Below are 21,306 nucleotides of genomic sequence, written 5' to 3'. Positions count from 1 at the left end.
GTAATTAAGAATTCCTTAACTTTTATTTTTTGATAGTGAGTATCTCTTCATGCTATCATTGATTAATAATACATTTTTTGACTTGCCTGTTCATATTCTTTGCCCATTTTGGAAAAAGAAGTACCGAATCCAACATTTTATTATCATCTTGTAAGAGGTTGAGATTACTTAGGTTATTCGCTCTTTATCCTAACATAACACTTGAATGCAAAGGGCATTGCTGTTGAATTTTGAACTATTAAATCGTTTGACAATCTCATCAACTATAGAGCCAATGCTGCTGCATACAGCTTACTAATAACAATGAATGGAGGTTGTTCACACACTTAAAAAGTTAAAAGAAATGGACATTATTAGGGGAGAAATTATCACTCTTCTTTTGTAAACCAAGACAGGTGCTTAAATCTGAAGCAAGGTTCCCTTTGCTAGGTTTATAGAAAGCTCTGCAATTAGAAATTAATCCTTGAAAAATGTTTTTATTTTTCATGATCATAATGCTTCATTCTAGGCTCTCCACAGGACATTTTGATCCATAAAAACTAGACTTCATTTTATAGGAAACTGGTATTTTTCAAGTACCTTTTTTTGTATTGGGAGTCAAACTCAGGACCTTGTGTTTGCTGAAGTACTTGTGAATTCAGCACCTAGACCAAATCATTTTTGGGATCCATGGAGAGCATTATATTTATATATATTTATAAATTTGCATGGGTTAGCATTTACTTGCTAGTAATTTGGATACGTAATGAGTAAAACAATATATTTTAAATATGTATATGCTTGACTTACTATATACATTAGGATTGTTAGAATGGAAAATCTCTTGGCAGAGGTTGTAAATTGACAGCCCACTGAATATATCTATTCCAACATATTTCCCTGATGTGAACTATTTTGAACTAAATATTAATGCTTAAAAATGGAGAAATTTCTCTTAAAATTATTTTTCACAATAATTGACTAAATTCTTGTTAGTAATGACTTGTAAATGATATTTTCAGATGGGGCCAATAGTCTCCAATATACCTTAGTTCTTGCTTTTTAGTGTCTGTTACACCTAGCTTTACATTATTCATTTATGTACATTATATAGTGCTCACTCGTACTCGCTCACGCTCTCTCTCTTTAATCTTTTTGAGACAGTGTTTCACTATGCAGTTCAGGCTGGCCTTGAACTCACTTTGTAGCTCAATCTGGCCTCAAACACAGAGTAATTCTCCTGCCTCAGCCGTCTGACTGCTAGGGTTTCAGGCACTCACCACCATGCCCAGCTTGGATGTCTTTCTCTTAATTCATAGGTAAAAGAATATTAAAAGATATGTACATGAATACATTCCTTAATTTGCTCATTAATTTTAAGATATCATAAAATTCTTGCTTTATTCTTCTTTCTTAGTACATTCATCCCCTTAAAAGGTGGTAAGAAATACAGAGACATTGGAAGTTGAAACATCCTGGAGATGTTCATTTTCTTCACAACTTTTCCCAACAAAGCATTCCGTTTTCTGGTGGAAAAAAGACAACTGGAAAGTTTTAAACTTCCTGAAGTTCCACTATCTTACGTTGTAAATCCTTTATGTCTTTTTGTACTCTATATTTCTCTAGATGCATTTTTGTTTTCTGTATTTGTTGGAGGGAGTTGAGTGAGTCATGAATTGATTGAAACCCTGGGAAAGGAAACAAGAATAAAAATACTGTGTTAAAACAATGCATTGGGATACTTTTTAGACAAATGTGCTAATCCCCAGCCCTGTCATAATTGATGATTACTTAATTCAAAGCACATTAAATTACAGTAAGAATCATCATCTCAGCGTGGTGCCTATAATCCCAGTACTCAGGAGGCTGAAGCAGGAGGATTGTCACAAATTCAAGGCCAGCCTGGCTACATAGTGAGTTCATAGTGAGTTAGCCTGAATCACATAGTGAGACCCTATCTCAAAAAACAAAACAAAAGGGCAAACCAAAAAAAGACCTCTAAAAATGTACAGAACTGGGTACGGTGGCGCTTGCCTGTAATGCCAGCATCTTGGGGGCTGAGGCAGAATTGTATGTTTGAGCCCCTCCTAGGCAATTTAGTAATTCAGCAAGATGCTGTTTCAAAAAAAATAACAAAAAAGTGGCTGAGGATGTAGGGCGGTGTGAAGGCCCTAGGTTCAATCCCTGGCACCCGCAAATACATAAATGAATAATATAAATATAAATATTGACTTCTCCTATGTGATGAAGATGCATTAGTAATAGTATTTTAACTTGTATCTGGTTTTATTGTGAAAACTTTATTTTCCTTTATCTACTCCCAAATATATTATATAATGAAATAATTTTACATTTAAAATATTTTTTTCTGAATGCTTTGACAAGAGATTTGCATGATCTTTTTAAAAACTCTTGTTACCAGACTGAACGCAAAAGACCACAGATAAGATTTAAAAGCTTCTCTGGAAGGAACCTCTCTGGAGGCCGGGAAGAATGGTGGCCTGCTGCCATCCTCCACCAGCACTGTGCATCTCTACCTGACCTCAAGCTTTTTGGGGACGACTACGCCTTACTTATTAAGGCCTTTCACACCATGGCTTCTCGACACATGTTTACCACTGGGGCCAACCATTAATTTGCAGTCCACCTTCAACTCCCACTTAGGGAAGAGCAGAAACATAGACTGAAAATTTCTCTACACCTTTTGACTTTGAGTCAAATTAAACATCAAGCAGATGATGAGGCCCTTATTAGAAGGACCAGTTACGTTAGGGGCACGATTCCTGGCCAGGTAACTCATTGTTTTATTTGGAGGTAGGAAGTGAGGATTGTGAAGGCAGCAAATTTTATTTACATGCAAGGAACACCAGGTAGAATGATACCGTGGTGCCTTCCCAAGGTACCTCCAGTGTATCTCTTCACAGGACCAAGAACTTTTATGAGATGGTGAGGACAGAAAAAGGGCTGGGACTCTGTCTAATAAGAGGTCCTCTTTCCTGATAATTCCCTCAAATTGTGACCAGAGGCAGATGGCTTCTCCACAGCACCTTCGGCATGTCCTTCCCTTTGACAAATTAGATGAGCCTTTCAAATTAATCCACTTTGATGTTAGCTCAGCTTGACACTGCTGCCATTAGCTTCTTAAGAAGAAAAGCAGTTATTACAACGGACTTTGCTAATTCATCTTTCTTCCTTATTTCTAAAGGTCAAGTTTCCAGTCTGACATCTGTCTAGACTCATTACCTTAGTTCAACGAGAGGCACATTTGACTGAGGCTCCTAATTTCATAATATACCACAAAGTCAGGTCTCAGTGATCTCTAAGGACTTTGTATGTTGAACAATTCTATGATTCAATGATTTTGAGAGAAAAAATAATCCCCCAGCAGTGGTTTCTGACATTGCCCAGAGTGAATAAAGAAAGTTGACTTACAACCCTCCCAGAAATATGCTGACAGCTTATAGGGCATTTGAAGAAGCCAGGAAAAATACATAACGATGTCACCAACAATCAGATTGATTCCTCAAAATAAAAAATTTGGAGGAGTTGGACAAGAAAGGACAAATGTTCTTTATTTAACAAAAAATAACAGCTTACCTGAGTGATACTCGTTCTGCATTTTTTCTAACTCATCCCAGATCTGCGTTTTCATTTGCTGCATTTTTTTGGACAATTTATTTTCTGTGTGCTTTAGTTTGGTTAGTTCTTCTTTCTGTTTCTGTGAATTCATTAAATTCTCTAATTTGCTTGAAAGCTGCAAAATTTTCTCTTCCGTTTTATCTGTTGACTTTTCCTAGGAAAGAAATCACGTAAGAAAACTGTAAAGGAGAAAACTTACGGGAATGTATACTTCAACTTGGAGAACACGTTCTTAGCATGTTCATTATTCTCTGCTAAGTATGAACACGCAAACTGAGATCCATTGTACCCAAAACTGGGTTCACACGTGGAAGAATTAATTCCTTTGATCTTGTTTGTTTGCAGTTTGCAAAGTTCTATGAATTATGGAAGGAAAGGGCTGTGGTCTTTGCTGAGATGCTTTGAGGGTTTGCAACTTTGGTGTTTAAAGAAGTCCAGCAAAGGAAAATGTCTTAGCCCCTTCCCCTGTATTACACAAATACACACTAAGTGTTAGAAGTTTTTATTTTGTAGAGCTTCATAGTTATTTCCTAGATGTCCTCAGCTAGAATACTGACTGTATGCCAGCTATTTATTGCAGTTACCTGATCATGCTCTCCTCCAGAAATTCTGACATAGTTGGTTTATGATGGAACCCAGGAATTCGTATAGTGTGAAAGCTTTCCAGATGATTCTGGTAGGCAGCAGGGTAGGGATGAGAGATAGCTTTCGGCTGATTCTCACCTCCACACAGGGAATTAGGGAGGAGAAACTGGGCATGACTGGGACACCCCTTTGCTTGTCCTCTCTGGCCCTTCTGCTTCAGGAATGGTGGATTCCAATTTCCTGTTCTTGCTGGGCGCTTCTGCCTTGAAGTGATCCCCAAAGTCACCTAGTGCTACCTAAAGCTTGTAGAGGAATTTCCTTAATTTGGGGATGAAGAACTAGCAAGCTCACTTGACAGTTGCAGATCTAACTACACAGAAATCCTTTTCTGTGAGTAAAACTCTCATATCTGTCTTCAGCCCTTGGTTCCTACCCCATTCAGTTATTAAATTCAGATGGGGCTGGAGACATAAATTGCCTAAGGCTCCTCCACCAAAGTTCTCAAAACTTATTAGTACTTCCGGTGAGACCAATAGTCGCTGACCGCAGTGATGGCACTGTGGTGCCCTCCCCAATGGGCACAAGTGGGGGCAGCGAGAGAAGGGAACATGGAACAAGTGAATTTCTCAGCACTGTGGCAGCCTCATCCCAAAGTGTAGGACTTTCTTTACGTGGTTTGATCTGGAAAACTTGTGATCTACTAGCAGATTTCTTGAGACATTAAATTACTTGTTTAGGCAGAAGTTTCCAAGATTTTCTCCTGCCTCAGCATTGCCTGGGGAGCTCGTCTAGAAGCACAGGATCCCAGTGGAGGCTCCCAGAGTGCTGGCTCCCTAGGCCTAGGGTAAGACTCTGTATTTTTATAAAACCTTTTCAGGCTACTTTGGTAAAAGGAGAGCAAACTGAGCCATGCAGGTTTGTAGAGTTGGGAGCAGCAAAAGGACCAGAAGAGGAGTTGCTGGATTCCTGTCACAGTGCTGAAACTTTAAGTTATGATGCACTGAAATGATTAGAGTTGAAGGGAGACCTTCCAGACTAGTACTCATGGTTAACATTCAGACAACGACCATGCAGCTAAACTTTGTGAAATAGTAGATCTCCTTACCAGTTTCTCCTGCAGGACCTTCAGACATTCATTTATATGGGCCAAGAGGTCTTGTCTATGTTTGATAAATTGATCTTCAGTCCATTTTTGATTGTTCTCAAATTCTTCATAAAAACGACTTGAAAGAGAGTTAAATCTAAAGAAAGATGTTTTGATCTGTTTTATTAAGTGGATTTAAATAGAAAATAAAAAATTTAGTGTTAAAAAGTCTGCAGGAAGGCGAGGCTGGATGTGTCTAGCCAAGTGCTTATGAGGTGAGCTGGGGAGGAAAGGAAATGACCCCAGGCTCTGTCCTAGGCACAAGCTCAGGCCAGCTGCTACCCATACTTCTGTGTGTACCCTAAAATACCTACACACACAGTGACAGCTACATGGCCGGCTTGCAGCTAGCACAGACATCAAGGAATGTGCCGTGCATGCAGAATTCCCCTCGAGTTGCAGGGCTCCTTGTGTGTGGAGGAGAAACTAAGCTCGGTCATGAGGAGTGAGGTATATTACTCTATGGTAGGGACTACCAAATTGCTTTCTGTAAAAGGCCAGCTTGTCAATGCATCAGGCTTTGTGGAGCTTTTGGTCTTTGTGGGACCCTCTCAACATCCCATTGTGGCAGAGAGCAGTTGCAGACAGATGTGCAGACAAATGTGGCTGCATTCTGATCACTATGTATACACGGAGCTTTACATTTCAGATAACACTTACATGTTGGGCAACCTAGCTCTTTAAAAAAGGTTATTCAAAAGTGTGAATACACTCACAGCCACAGCAGACTTGGCTTTGGGTGGAAGTGTGCAGACCCCTGCCCTGCAGATGCCAGTATGAGGCTGGGAGAAGGACTGGGGTACAGAGGCAGTGGGGAGGGTAGGGCATCTTTGAGGGGCTGTGGGAATGCCCTGTCCTAGGGGACTTAAGGTTGTCACTGTCTCAGGAGAAATTTTTAGTTAGTTAGGTCCCTGTCACACCAATGGATCTTGGAGTTGTTGGGTTTGAAGTCCTAAGAGATATGCTGAATTACTCCCGTGGAGCAAAAAAATAGAACTAATGGAGGTGACAGAGGGGGCTGCTGGCTTCAAGATGATGAACCACATGAGCAAAAAAAAACAGAGAATGAAGGATTTGTAAAAAGGGGAGAGGGTACTCTAGTTATGAAAGGGAATGTACATCATCTAAAAAGTCACTGTGGAGTGGCCGAGGGCAGAAAGGGAAATCTGGATCTCAAGTGACTGAGAGATACAGGGTGGAGACCCATGCTTCAGATTAGCAGATGAAATGCACATTTGTTATTGAAAATATTCACATTGCATTCCAATGGGTTGCATTTACAATTAAAGTAATAATTGTTCCAACATTATTAGGTAAAAATACACACAGAGACTCTAGTCAGTGCTATTTATCACTGGGAGTGGCTGGAGACAGGGTGGATGTATATTGCATGTACCTGCCTTTCCTGAAAAAGTGTTTGGTCTTGTAATAAGACAAGTATCATACAATTGTTTCCATTTTTATTTCGACTGGGGGCAATTTTTCTCCTTCCTGAAGACATCTGGTAATGTGTGGAGAAAGCCTGGATTATTTTGGAACATGCTCCTGGCTTCTAGCGGGAAGATAGCAGGGATGTTTCTAGACATCCCAATGCAAAGCACAGCTCCACAAGGAGCAATTGTCCAGCTACAGCCTGATGTGATGGCATACAACTGTTATCCCACCAAATGAAAGGCTGAGGCAGGAGGCTCATGGGCTGAGCCCAGCCTCAGTAAATTAGTGATACTTTATTTATTTTATTTTATTTTATTTTATTTTATTTTATTTTATTTTATTTTATTTTATTTTATTTTATTTTATTTTATGAGACACAGTCTTTATGTAGTTATGGCTGACCTCAAAATTGAGGCAATCCTCCTGTCTTAGTCTTTCAAGTGCTGGGATTACAGGTGTGCACCACCATGCTGGCTCCAATATAATTTTTAGCATAGATGCTGCTGAAACGAGCTCTCCAATACCATTTTTTAAATCCAGCCCTAAGATCAATAGTGCTGAAGTGGAGAAACCCTGATTTAGATGATGAAAGCAAAGACTGGGGAAAGTCATTTTGTCTTTCAATAGTTACATATTGGAAGATCAGCTGAATTCCAGTGTTCATTCCCTCTGAATCCTCCCATTATTTTGGACAAAAGGAATATTTACGGCATAGCAAGCATATTTCGATTGAGGCAGGTGCGCCAACACTGAAGAAAAGTTGGTTCCCATTTCCGTTGTTCTTACTCCGGTCTTGACTCCCACCTGTGCACCTGTTAACAGCAGCTGGGTCTGTGGGAGCCTCCAGCTGCTGGGGAGCCGCCTCACCGGAGCCCACTGTTTCTTCTGTCCTGAGCGCCCTTCTGCAGGACAGCCATGGCCTGCTGCCCTCATTTCATTCAGTATTTACGCTCAAGCACTACCGAGCACAGAGATCTCTTTCTGTCTACCCTGAAAAGGACACTTTCTCCTCACGTGACTCCCTTCTTCCCTTATTTTATTTTTCTTCAAAGTGCTCACCATCCTCTGACATGTGCTAAGTTGTATGCTGTCTCTTCCACTACCATTTAAGCTCTATGAAATCAGGCTTTTTCTTTGTTCATTGCCGTACTACAGTAAGTTCCCCATTGAAAAGTATTAATTAAAGCAATGAATAGGTCACTCTTTCTCTTCAAGTATCTTTTATTAGGATAGTTTAAAATATAACGTAAGCTCGTCAAGCCACTTAGACACATGCTCTGCTTTGATTTCCTCTTCCTTCTTCCATATCTCATGGAAGTTTTAATTAATACTGATGGCGAAGGGGGAGAGAGAAAGTCCCCAGATGACCACAAGATAGCCCTACAGTTGACAATCTAGCCTTAGGCATTCCCTTTCACTAGGTGAAAAATGTCAAATATTTACTGTCTTGTTACTTAAACAGTAGCAACATCCCTCCCAAAACCAAGGAGCCTCTAAATATATCTACTTTTTTTGTTTTGTTTTGTTGGTACCAAGGATTGAACTCATGACCTTCACTTACCAGGTAAGTGCCTAAGCTACTGAGCTAAATCCCCAGCCCAAAATATATCTGATTAACATCTCTGAAAAGGCGAACCAGTGATTGAAACTCTAAAATTAAAATAATACCATAAGAATGAATTACTATTTATGAGCCTTTTATTACAAGGTTGGGCTGTCATTAGAGGCCAACTTCCCTGTAAAAAATCAGCAGTCAGACTCTCTGTTGGTAATTTATTAAAATATGAAAGAATTTCAAAAAGCGTTTTCCTAGAAAGGTAAAAAAATAATGATTTATATAAGTGTTTTCTTTGTTTAGATAGTTTTTCTAGCAAACTAGACATGACTTGCCCTATTAGTTGTAGAATTTGCAGTTAAAACAGGATGAGTTTGTCTTAAATGACAGAATTCAGTTGTCAAATCTCTAAACCACTGAGAGGAGGAGCATTTCTATGAAACGCATGGCTTTTTCTTCCAGTTTTCCCAAAACACAATGATGGCCAGAGATCCCATAGGGTAACATAGGCTACTGATTTTTTAAAAAAAATTTTGATATTGACAGAATCGGGCTCAAATCCACACTGAGGGCAATTTTAAGGAAGGGAGTTACCAAGAGGAAAATGAATTGGGAACTACAGGCTCAGCATATACCAGGACAGAGACTGGAGAGAGGGCTAACGGGGAAGGCAGAGCGAACCCCTCAGCTGTCAGTGACACACAGTGAGGACCTGGCTCCATTCTAAGCATTTCCGACGTCCCCACACCTCTTTCAACAATCTTCTTGGCACTGTTACTGCTAACAGGCTCGTAGGAGTTTAGAGAGTGGCTTTGAAAAGTGAATGTAAAAATTAACTAGTGGCCTCTAATTAACTGAGGAACACATGATATTTTCATTCTTTTGTAATTACATTTGAAACAGTGCTTAAGATAGATCATTTACTATCTTTGGTGATTCAGTCTATAAGATTTTAAGCTTGCTATCAGTAGCAAGAAATTAAGAAATACTGTTTTTAATTAAGTTTATGCCTTAGGTAGAGCCCTCATACTAATTTCTTATTAATGTTCTCTGATTTCTCAGTTACAAAGGAGTTCTAACTCCACTCTTATAGGAAGACTTCTTTCTTGTTCATTCCAAGTTGTACTGGAACTTAAATCCCAATACCATCATAGCCCATTTCCTATTCACCCAGGCAAATATAATCTTTTCTGTCCCTAAATTTCTATAGCACAATTTATTACTAGATTGGATCTTATAGTGGAGGTATCGTGGACCAATAAAAACTAGTTTTGGAGTCAGATACTTTCTAGTTGTGTGAATAGGGTAAATTCCTTAACATCAGTGATTATAAATGTCCTCACCTTTAAAATGGGGATAAGAGCCTTAGGGCAGTGCACAGTGAACACATGAGGATTTGGGTGCGGCATTTGGAAGTGGCAATTACATCAATTCTGCCTATGGACATATCTCAGTTAACACTGCCTTTATTTTGACTTTGCTTGTGCTTTGATTTTCACTTATTTATATTTTCTTCTCAACTGTATGTGCCTGGGATCATGTCTTGGGCCATTCCAAAACAAAACTTATATCTTGTAGGCGCTCAAAAATTCACTAATTCACTACATCAGCTTCTATTTAAGGATACAAATATGAATGAGGCGAAGTCCAGCCTTACATAGTCCTTAACTTCCTGCTGTGGTAACATTTTCAAAGCTGCATGATAAGATTTGTCCATGCATTTGCTTCATGACAAAACGTTCTTTCTTTCTTTCTTTCTTTCTTTCTTTCTTTCTTTCTTTCTTTCTTTCTTTCTCTCTCTCTGTCTCTCTCTCTCTTTCTTTCTTTCTTTCTTTCTTTCTTTCTTTCTTTCTTTCTTTCTTTCTCTCTCTCTCTTTCTTTCTTTCTCTCTCTGTCTCTTTCTCTCTCTCTTTCTTTCTTTTCTTTAAATAAACTGTTATTAAGAGCTGTTTTGGGAGTGACTGGCAGATACTGCTTTTGCCAAACTCTTATTAAAAGATGCCTTTTTAAATTTCACGATAGCCAAGACTGTTGCTATGTAAGCGTTAAGTTGTTGGCTTAGGCCACTGTTTTGCGGAACACCTAAGACACTTCTGGGAGGAGGGCGAGGCTTCACAGACCGCTCCAGTGCAATCTACTTTGTCTTATCCAGTAATTGAGGCCAAAGTTCTAGGAATTCATCAGAAAACCCTAGAAAATCAAGACAATATGGTCTAGGACATCTAAATTCAATATATAATAGAAGCTTAGTTGACTACTAAACTTGTGTTTGTCAAAGTTTCTAAAAGGAAAACTCAGTTATTTAAGCTTAACCTTTAATGTCACTAAAATGCTTATGTTGAAGTTACTTTCTTTGTTCAGAGACAGCATTAATTTTAGAAGAAGTGCAAATCCATCTGAATTTTAAGTTTATACATACCTCAAAATTCTTATAGTAACAGTGACTTACGTACATTTTTTAGTGTATGTGCTACCGAACTGAGCATATTACATACATTTTTAACATTGTGAAATTACTTATTCAAAGACATTATTAAAAGCTGAAGTCTCATATACCAGCTTAAAATGGAAATGTTCTGTTTTACAGAGCTTTTCCTTTTGTACAAAATAATGTTCACAATCCACACTTTAGCCAAAGGATTAGTGTCTCTACTGTGAAGGAATCCTACAAACTGGTAAAATATGATTTTTAAAATCCCAGTACAAAGCTTGACAAGTAATAAGAACAGGTGATTCCTGGAAAAGGAAAGTCAAATAGTGAAAAGAAAGCAAATTAAAACACAAGCAATTTTTCATTCTTTAATTGGCAAATATCAAAGAGAGTACATTTGGTGTCAGTAAGAATGTACGGAAAGCCCTCTATGTACATTACGTGATTATAACTTTTTGAGAAAGAAGTTTACCAGAAACCCAGCAAAATACATATGCCCTTTGATCTAGAATTTTGCCCATAGAAATAAGGGCACTGGAATCTAAGGATAAACACAATAAGTCTTTGATTGTGGTGGTCATAAGCTGAAAATAAGCTATTCAACGTTAAGATGAATGGAATTATGATGTGTGTACATAGCAATATTACAAAGCTTTGAAAAATAATGCTAGGCTAATATTCAATTAGTTTGAAAAATATGCAGGATAAAATGGGGAAATAAAATCAAATTACTGGGTAACATGTATGATTTATTTTTAAAACCTGTTTCTTCAGTGTATATATGCACATATCCTTATTATTATATATTCTCACTAACATGAAGAAAGCATTGAAAAATGCATTTATGCTGTTAGCATTGGTTACATTAGAAAGTTGATATGGTGATCTTTTAAATCCATTTTTGTTATTTTGTTACAGTAAGTACACATTACTTTAAAAAACCAGAGAAAATTTAAGGAGTCAATTTTGTAATGAGATCAATTATTGTGCCCATAATTATTTGTCTAAAGAAAATATTGTGTATATATTCACTGTTATTACTGTAGTATTATTGAAATTTTAAGATTTCACACTTAAAATGAAAAAAAAAAAAAACAAAAAACTAGGTTGTACTACTACAGAAATGTCTAGATTTCTGTGTTGATGACTGATTCATCTATAAGCCAGTTTCCCATAATACTAAAGACTGAAAAAACAAGTATCAATAAGATGGTCAGCCCTAGATCTCAAAATATTTCCTGTTTCCATCTGCTCTATTTGTCTTTTTAATTTAGTCTCATTCTGGATTCTAAATCTCATCTCTTCTCAATGAAATGAATTCTTAAACTGTGCTTAGGAACAGTTTACTTTACTACTTTCATTATATTTCTTTGTCTTAATTCTTAACTAAAAAGATGAGATAAAGCACCACACGGGCATACACTGAGTATGCTCACCGTTCTAGAATTAAGGATCCAGGAAAAAAAGCTTTCTCAGGGCATGAAGGTGGTAGATCTTTTCTGGTTCCCCAAGACAGCCACTTCTTGAAGTTTTAGTGATCACTATGTTTTTGTTTTTGTTTTGTTTTGTTTTTTTACCAATTTTTAGAAAACACACATTTTTCTATTTTATTGTGTCCAAAAGAGGTGTTAAAATGATAGCATGCTATGCTTTGTTGGCTTCCTGTGTTACACATATACAAACATAGCAATGCATCTTATCATCAGTGGCTTGGATTTAGTAAATGCAGTAGAAATAGGGAAAATGGAGAAATCAGATTATCAGAACCCCGAACTTAACCAAGGCATTAAACCCAAATGGTACAGAACACAGAAGAAAAAAAGGCAGGCCCCAGGGCAGTAAGGTAGCAGCACCCAAGGGGCTAGACACAGTCACAGGGCTTGGTGGTCATTTGTATAAACAAGAGGGATCTGAGAAAAGGGAGGGGCAATAATTTGAACACTGGGGAGATTTATCTCATTTACTCCGTGGAATAAAGAAAAATTCAGTCTAAGATGGGATAAGGACCAGTTTTTAAAAAGACATGATGTAAAGGAGTGAGGAGAGAATTTTAGAGGAAATCTTCAAGGAAAAGCCCATAAATCAAAATTGCTCTAAAACATATTCAATAATCTTGTGGAATAAGTTTAATTTCAGTGGTGCTTTTAACTGAGGCATTTTAATATAAAATTGGTAGTAAATTTATATGGTCAGCATGTGTATGACAATTGAGTTGAGATAGTATGCCACCAAAGCAAGAGATGAAATTAATATTTATATTCTTTTATGAATATTATATGATTTATACTAGCATAGAATAGTCTCTGTATCAGTTTGCTACTTTATTGCTTAGCCAGGTTCAGATTCCTGGGGTAGGTTTTTAGTTAATGCTAACGTTTTCATTAGGGAAAAGTCTCAGGGGTATACTTAACACAATGAAAACTCTTACATGCACTTACTTGAATTCCAAAAGATTCATTTCTTGGCGAAAATCTCCCTGGACCATCTTTAAATTTGAGGTTTGCTCAAAGATGGAAGCCTCCATCTTTCCCGAGAGCTGTGTTACCTAAGGAAAGTATAACAAGGAGCTTTTTTTGTGTGTGAGCAAAACCACCAGCAAGTACATCAGTTACACTTTATTCCTAAAGGACCTGGCAATGGACTCGAAAGTGTGTTTGCTTTGGATAGTGATTTCTTCAGATGAGTAGGATTCACAGTTATAGTTGCTATTTCCCAGGAAATAGTGTAATATTCTTTTTAGATAAGAATGCAATATTCTTTTAGATAATAGGCTACATGACAACATAACAAAAAAGACAAATGCCTTTAGTTTGCTTATTGATTTATTTCTTGCTTTCTGCCTCCCCAGTTACAAAAGTAAGCCATTATATCCTTTCACTTGTATGTCCTTCATGAATATTAGGTTACTAACGATAAATGCTCAACAACAACTTAAGAAATAAACATTTAAATGCACAATTAGGCTCTGACTAGCCTTATGATTTGGTTTTAGCCATTTCAAGAGAGCATTCTGACAGGACTACAAATGAATTGCAAATGAATAATAAAGACAGTTTCAGTCGTGGATTAACAAGTAAGAGTATGCCTTCGGCATTGCTAGCCACATTGGAGAAGTTTCATTAGATACAGAACTGGATTAAAATATAGATGCAAAACTGCAGCGTATAATTTTGTCTAACTGCTGTCAAGGACAATAAAACAACACGATTGGTTTTAGCCAAACAAAACCATTCTTGAACCAGATGATCACATGAAAGAAAGTGGGCATTTAATGCAATCAGAGTCCCCTAAATAAGGAGCAGGTGAATAATAGAAAGGTTTGAATAGATACCGAGTGAGCAGTTAATAGCTCCTGAATGGTGAGCTGCAGGAGGTACTTGACACAGGGGAAAGCAGAAATGTCGGACAAAATAATTAGCATTCAGCCTTTGCCTCTACACCTGGCAAAGGCAAAGAAAGCAGGCAGAGCAATGTTAATGTTAGAGAAAATGTTATTCATGACAAAACATACTAGGGACTAGAATAAAAATGACAGTTTTTATAGATGAACAGCAAAACTCACAGTGGAAAATAAAGAACCTTGAGCCTTATGAACATGAAGAGCAGCAGCCTTTTAGGATAAACAAGCACAGAAAATATTTTACTAATTTAAATGACTTTTCTTCTTAGTAGTCAAGTAAGTAAAATAGAAATAAAGATGTAGGAAAACATGAAAATATGAATTTTATTTAATGGATTTCTTTACTGAATCTGTTAATTTACAAGCATCCAGCACTTATTAATTTACAAGCATCCAGCACTCATTCTTTCCCAGAACATCTGCAACAACTGAGCCCACACGACTATAAAAAATCTCGAACAATCACCCAGAGCAGGAAAAGCATAGGCCGTGACCGTTACCACATGAAAGGAGAAAATAATAAGCAAAGTGCGTATAAAGGAACAAAAATTTCAAGCACTTGAGGCAAAAGAAAGCATTTTTTCTAGTTTCTAGGGTTTCGCTGGAAAACAAGCATCTGGTGTCTACTGCAATGGGCAGACCTGGCCAAGGGCCTGAATGCCATGCTCAGAAGCATCCCTGCCTGGTCCCGGTTTCTTCCCATGGGTCTCCAGCCAGGACCTCACAGCTCGAGTCCACTCAAGAGCTTGATCAGCGCTCTCTGGCATAACAGCTCAAGCCTCCCTCTCCTGCCATGTTTGCAGGAATCAGACTCACCTGTGGCACGGTCTGCAGGGCCTCTGTCTCACCCACCCCTTTCCCTTTCTCCTCACAGATTTTTGCCTCGGGAAATCGCTCATTCACCTACTTTCATGGCATTTGTTTCTGAAGAATCTAGACTAAAATGAGTATCAAAGAGTGAATCCTAACTGTAATTACAGTATACTTAGAAGGTGAAAATGAAAATACTGCCTATCAAAAGGTACAGTCAAATTTATCCCCAGGTAAGTATTTATGGCTAGGTCAGTGTCACTGGGTATAAACAATGGGTTAAAAAGCACAGGCAGTCAGCAGGCACCAGTGAAGAGATGGACTTTAAAAGTCCAGGCCAAAGGACTTCCATGTTTTTGTAAGAGAGAGAACCATTGCAGGGTTTAAATAGGGATAGACCATGGTCAACTTGGATAAATGCTGGATCTTTAATAATAATAGTGCTCATGGGAAATTCCTTTTCTTGTAATCCCTGGTTCCACAGGGAGTTGAGCAGTCAGCGGGTCAGGAATCCAGGGGAGTGGTTATATACAAGGAGCTTACAAAAGGCAGCTGGCCTGGGATATGGGAGTGTTGTTTAAATACCGAGCTGAGTGTTCCAGTGGTGTACCGGAATGCTCTGTCTTATTAAAGGCCTGTAGAAGGGAGGTATTTTTTTTTTTTAAAAAAATGACCACCTGACTGGACTTTGAGTAAGTATGCTGATCTTGCTTCTGGCAATAACATGTAAGCGTCCATCTATTTTCAGTTACCTTTATATCCAAGCTTTTGGAAACCATTTCTATGGCAGATGCAAGCTCTTGAATTGCTTTCTCGGCTTGCCGGTGCTCCTGCTTGATGATGTGGATGTCTCCAGAAAGCTTCATGATACTCGAATCACATCTAGTGCCGAGAGGGAAATCTGTGTGAGACCCTAGGCTCATAACATTTCTTAAATACCATAGCGGGGTCCTACATTCTTTCATTGTATGGCAAAAGTTCTTATCTTTGAATAATGTGTTTGTAGGTGTAGGACAACATAGAGGAATCTCTTGCTTCATGTTTTTTCTATTAACGATGAGAGAAACCAGGCTGGATACATTGACCCGAACCAGAGAACCAAGTTGATAGACATGAGGATATTGGGGTACACTGGGGGAAATTTTTTTACATATTGGGCATTATATGAACTCAGTTATAAAAGCATTAGCAGATTTTGATGTCTTGAGAATACATCCTACTTCCTGTGGCTAGGAAAAATTGATTTTTCCTTTTCTATATTATGTTGTGAATCCATTTTTCTTCCTTGACCCCCAGACTGCCAATCATCCTTTAGAAAAGTTGTCCCACCCAAACAAAATCTTCCAATCCATAATAAGACCCTGTTCCTCAAGTGATCTCAGTCGTGTATTGTCTTACCTTAGGCAAAAACAATTTACACTCACATATGAATGAAACTTTGGCTTTCGGGTAGCATTTGACATTTTATGGAAGGAACTCTGGTAAGATGGAGCTGAACTGAAGATTACCCAGTTTCCCAGCACATCAGGGAGGAAAAATACACAGAGGCCCACCCCTCTGCCATTTCCCAGGGCCTTTTTAAGGAATCAGTAGATTGTGGCATGAATGATCAGTTACAAGAAATGTAAATATGTGCATAAAAGGTGCATACACAAAAATGTGCATAAAAGACAACACACTGTGGGATATGCCTTTGCATAATGGAGCTGTCACGATAATTGTCATTTTGTAAAATAACCTCTTGGACTGTCATCAAGTAATATTTTTCATGTTGTCATGCTAAGTGCTGTAGGTCTTGTTGGTTTTATGACTATCAGTGTTTTTTGGGACCCAGATCGAAGTTTTTCACTTGAGATTTTTGGTGCCAAAATGTTGAATCAAAGGTAAGTGGAGCTGGTAACTTTGCCCTGAGATGCCCTTGCAGGCTTACCAGGTAACTGGGGTGGGGTGGGGGGCCATTGGGAGAAAAAAAGCAGTCGACCTGATTAAGCGTGAGCGCGAGATGCCGTGCACACAAGTCATGGCTGGAAGTCATTCTACACATCTGGGTGTAGAAATTGCCATTATCGGAACCACACTCCTGTGTCAACTGGTTGAATTGTCCTTATGTCCATTTTGAAGACTCCCAAAGGATTCAGGAGAGGAGGTTGAGACCACTGTGTCCCGTCACCTCCTTCTATCCCGAGAGCCTGCTGGTCAGTGCAGGGCAGGCACTGGTTCAGAACCCGGCCTCTGGAGTCACGTACACCAGGCTTTGAGACCTGTCTCTGCTGCACCTTAGGCTTCTGGTCTGGGATAATTTCCTTAACTCCTACGAGTTTCTGTTTTCTTTATCTGAACCAAAAGGGATAAAGATACTGAAGTCACTGCACAGCTGCACGGTTTGGTCACCACCAGCTTCATAAAGCTGTTTCAAGTTGGAAAGAGGCAAGGAATGCAAAGCATTGAGTCAGTGCCTGCACAGAGGGAGCAGTCGCACTGGATGAGGACCTGCTGCTTATTTACTCAGCTTGAGAGTTACCAGCGTTCATCCCTCCAGCCTGCTGTCACCCAGCCAAACCCCTTACATGATGCTGGCAAAGATCGAGCAGCAGTTTTTGAATATGACACTGTATTTGAAAAGGAAGTTCTCTGCCTTCTTTTGAAGGACGATTTTGTTTCTATTAAAATACTATATGTCCATTTAAAAAATGTTTACAAAAATCTACAAAAAAATATAGAAAAAGGAATCTGGCAAGCAGGAGGTTCTGAGTTCGATTCTTTTGATACTGAGTTTGATTCCCAGTATCAAAAGAAAGAAAGCGTGTGTGGGGGGGAGAGAGAGAAAACGTGCACACAAGAGACACACGACAAGAGAGAGAGAAAAGAAGGAACAAGAAAGAAAAGAGTTAACATCCTCCCAGATCCTCTCTCTCACGAAAAATATAGTTAATATTTGGTTATCATTCTGATCAAAATACACACTCCACACACAAATACACATGTGTATATTTTTTTTTTTTTTTTTTGTCTTTTTCCTTTTTACTGGTACCAGGGATCGAACTCACGACTGCCTGCTTGCAAGGCAGGCGCTTATGCCGCTGAGCTAAATCCCCAGCCACACGTGTATATTTATTAATGTACAACTCTCCCTTGGTATCCATAGGAGAATGGTTTTAGGGAAATTTATCACCTTCTCCCCCTACAGATACTCAAATCCTCGGAGGCTTAAATCCCTTATATAAAATGGAAGAGTATTAGTGTATAACCCATGCACATCCTCTTGTATAATTTAAATCACTGCTAGATTACTTGAGAAGCTAGCAGAATGTTAAAGTTATGTAAATAGTTACATTGTTTAGGAAGGAATGATGCAGAAAAGAGTCTCCATCCAAGGTTGCTTGAATCTATGGATACAGAAGCCAAATATGTGGAGGGCTGACTATATCTATCTCTTCACTGTGAGAAATCTGTTTCTAAAAAATGAAGTTATAAAAAGCTATCATAGATTGGAATTGTTATATTTTTATAACTACTGCCTCAGCTTTAGAAAGCATCTGTTGACCATGTGCCAAAAAACGAGGAAATAAATACATTTTAATACTTATTCTTTCAATAGTTTTGGTTACTAATTTTTAAATGTCAAAATGAAGAGACATTTGCATTGTGTTCTATAACAAAATCTCTTATAGTTACTGAGTCTCAGTTCTATATCTGTAGCTTATGTTCCTTCATGGTCCTTTAAACTGTGATTTTTTTTTTCCTCCTGAGAGCCTTCATTTTGGCTCATTTCTTGATTGGCTAGAGTTTTCCATCCAGATTTTGAAAGAAGAGCTCAGGAGTGTTAGAATCTTTAAGTTCTTAAGAATGCTCAACTGGCCTTATATTCAGAGGTATCTTGGTGAAGATCATTGTTATGATTTATATCTAGATGTCCCCTCTGAGCCTCAGGAACTCATACACAGGGATTTTGAAAAGTGATTGCATCATGGGGGCGCTGTAGCTAAATGTGATGCCAGCAGGATGAGGCGGTCTCTGGGAGCGTGGCTGAAAAGGGTTTCTCTTTTTCTCTGCTCCTGGCTTTTTCTGTACTTCATGGCTGTGATGATCCGAGCTGCTTCCCTCTGCCCAGCCCTGCCACTGTACCATCAACCATGTGAAGCCTGAAACGTTCAAAACGCAAGCCAAAAGAAACCTCTCCTAAGTTGCAGATGTTTGTCTCAGTGATGAGAAAAGTGACTAAGACAATTACATTTTTACTGCCATTATGAGCATGATCCACTTGACCTCATTCCTTTCTGTGATTGGGTAAAGTAGATAAATCTCAGATAACTAGAGTTTTACTGTTATTTTATATGATTTGCTTTGTCTACCTGCAGGCCCAATGATTCTTTATCCTTGATGTTCAGTAATGCCACCAGGATATCCTGGTGTAGTTAGTTGTTCTTATATCATTTTTTCTAGAGTTTTATCTTATGACCCAGAGATTCAAGTATCTGCTTCAATACAACATTCTTCTCTAATAGCCATGAGTATTTTTTTCTGAAGAATTCATTGTTTCTTATTCAGGTCTTTGTATTAAGTCATGACATGTATTAATGTCATGTACAACATTTTCCTACAACCAGTGTCATATTAAAAAACACTTTCTTTTCTCTTGGGGTGGTTTCCTTGTGCCTTTTGTTTTTATAACTTGGTATTTTTAGTTATATTTAAGATCTGTAGTATATTTAACCTCTGTAACATTTAAAATTTTTCTTTTGTCCCTGAGAAATTCCAATTTATCTATATTTTTTGTTATTTAAATTTTTAGGAATGAACCTCTTGAATCTTATTTTTGAAATTAATTTATATATTTTCAAAGCAAGACACGACTATGGTTCGCATCATCAATAACTAAGAGGCTCATAGCACACTAGTAGTGTGGCCTTATTCAATTTTTCAGTCTGCAGTTTGTTTTCTGGTGATCAATCTTGGTTTGAAAACATTAAATGGAAAGGATGAGTACAGTATAATAAGATATTGGGACAGTATTCACATAACTTTTATTATATTATGTTGTTATAATTTTTATTTTATTATGAACTGTTGTCGTTAATCTCTTCCTGTGCTAATGTATGAATTAAACTTTACGACAGATATGTGTGTACAGGAAAAAGTACAATATGTCTGATGTACAATATGTTCTATCTGAGACTCCAGGCCTTACTCAAGGTCTTGCCACGTGTCCTCTGCACTGCCGTGGCTGCTGGCTCTGCCTCTCCTGGCTTGTCTCAGCTCCTCTCCTTGGAGACGAGTGATGGAAAACTTCTGGGAATTCTGTGTGTAAAACCCAAATGTTCCCACCTCACCCCATCACTTTAAAATTGTCTTTATTACATCTGCTAAGGCAGTTGCCACATGTCCATCTGTGTTCTGTGTTCCAAGACTATTATGCTGATACCTTTGATCCTTGGGGTTTACATTTTAAAAAGTCACAGTAGATTAGTACAGTTTTTGGAAGGGGCCAAATTATACATGACTATTCATGAAGTAGTTTTTCACCTCTTTCCTTTTCTCTTAATTTCTTTGAAATCAGGAGGTTTTTGGTGTGAAGTTTTACTCTTCTGGGCATTTCCTGTCATGAAACACATTGTCAGTCTTTAGCTTATGTATTAATCATCCACCCATCCATCCATCCATCCATTTCATATCTGTCTATCTTAAGACGACAGCAGAGGTGATTGTTGTGCATGGTTAGATGTGATCTCTTGACAGATTATAACGTTTCTAGCTTCTGCAGATCAGTGAGTGTGTTTGATGCAGGTTAGCTACTATTCTCCAAGGAAGCTTTCAATATCAAGCATATTTCCTTAAGTCTGGGGTTAAGGAACTGCTCCTGATTGCCCCCTTAAGAAATGCACTGGGTATCTCACAGCAAATCTTAAGCCACAGCTTCTCTTTTGTGACACCCTGGCCTTCTCTTCCTTGGCCTGTTCTGCTCCAGCCAGTTTCTCTCAGCTATGGCCCGGCAAGGAGGAAGGTTCAGGATAAAGGAAATGATAAAGGGAACTCTGGATCTCCAGCTGCTCCTCTCTGGCTGTTCTGTGCTGTCAACTGGACTCTGAAGCATTGTTTCCCACGTCTCCTGCAGCCCACTGGAGACCCTAAAAATAGTGCTTTATTATGATTATTTTGCCTGAGGCTTTAGATATTGCAACTCTTGGTTTGCAGGAAGTGATTATGTTTAAGGTCTGAGAAAGACTCATTTCTCTGAATGTCCCAGGGTTCAGTTAGTGCACACAGCTTTGTGGCAGTCAGCAGTTGTGGCAAATGTGTTTCATGTTAAAGATGGACTTTTCTCTTTCCTT

At 38.4% G+C, this 21,306-nt stretch overlaps 1 protein-coding gene across 1 annotated transcript in view; it reads right to left on the bottom strand.

The window, feature by feature from the left end:
• Positions 1 to 1,052: 1,052 nt before the first annotated feature.
• Positions 1,053 to 21,306, bottom strand: part of Fam81b (family with sequence similarity 81 member B) — a 44,093-nt gene continuing 23,839 nt past the window's right edge. The window contains exons 5-9 of the mRNA XM_023561421.2: positions 15,730 to 15,859; positions 13,206 to 13,312; positions 5,309 to 5,444; positions 3,577 to 3,772; positions 1,053 to 1,667 (exon numbers count right to left, since the gene is read on the bottom strand). Of these exons, the coding sequence (XP_023417189.2) occupies positions 1,534 to 1,667; positions 3,577 to 3,772; positions 5,309 to 5,444; positions 13,206 to 13,312; positions 15,730 to 15,859 (703 nt within the window). The 3' untranslated portion in view covers positions 1,053 to 1,533. The remainder of the gene's footprint in view (positions 1,668 to 3,576; positions 3,773 to 5,308; positions 5,445 to 13,205; positions 13,313 to 15,729; positions 15,860 to 21,306) is intronic.

The sequence above is a fragment of the Cavia porcellus genome, unplaced genomic scaffold, assembly GCF_034190915.1.
Source record: "Cavia porcellus strain 051 isolate PalLab524CR breed Dunkin Hartley unplaced genomic scaffold, mCavPor4.1 scaffold_2, whole genome shotgun sequence".
NCBI lineage: Eukaryota > Metazoa > Chordata > Mammalia > Rodentia > Caviidae > Cavia > Cavia porcellus.
The sequence above is the reverse complement of the archived record's forward strand: the minus strand, read 5'-3'. Positions and strand labels throughout refer to the sequence as shown.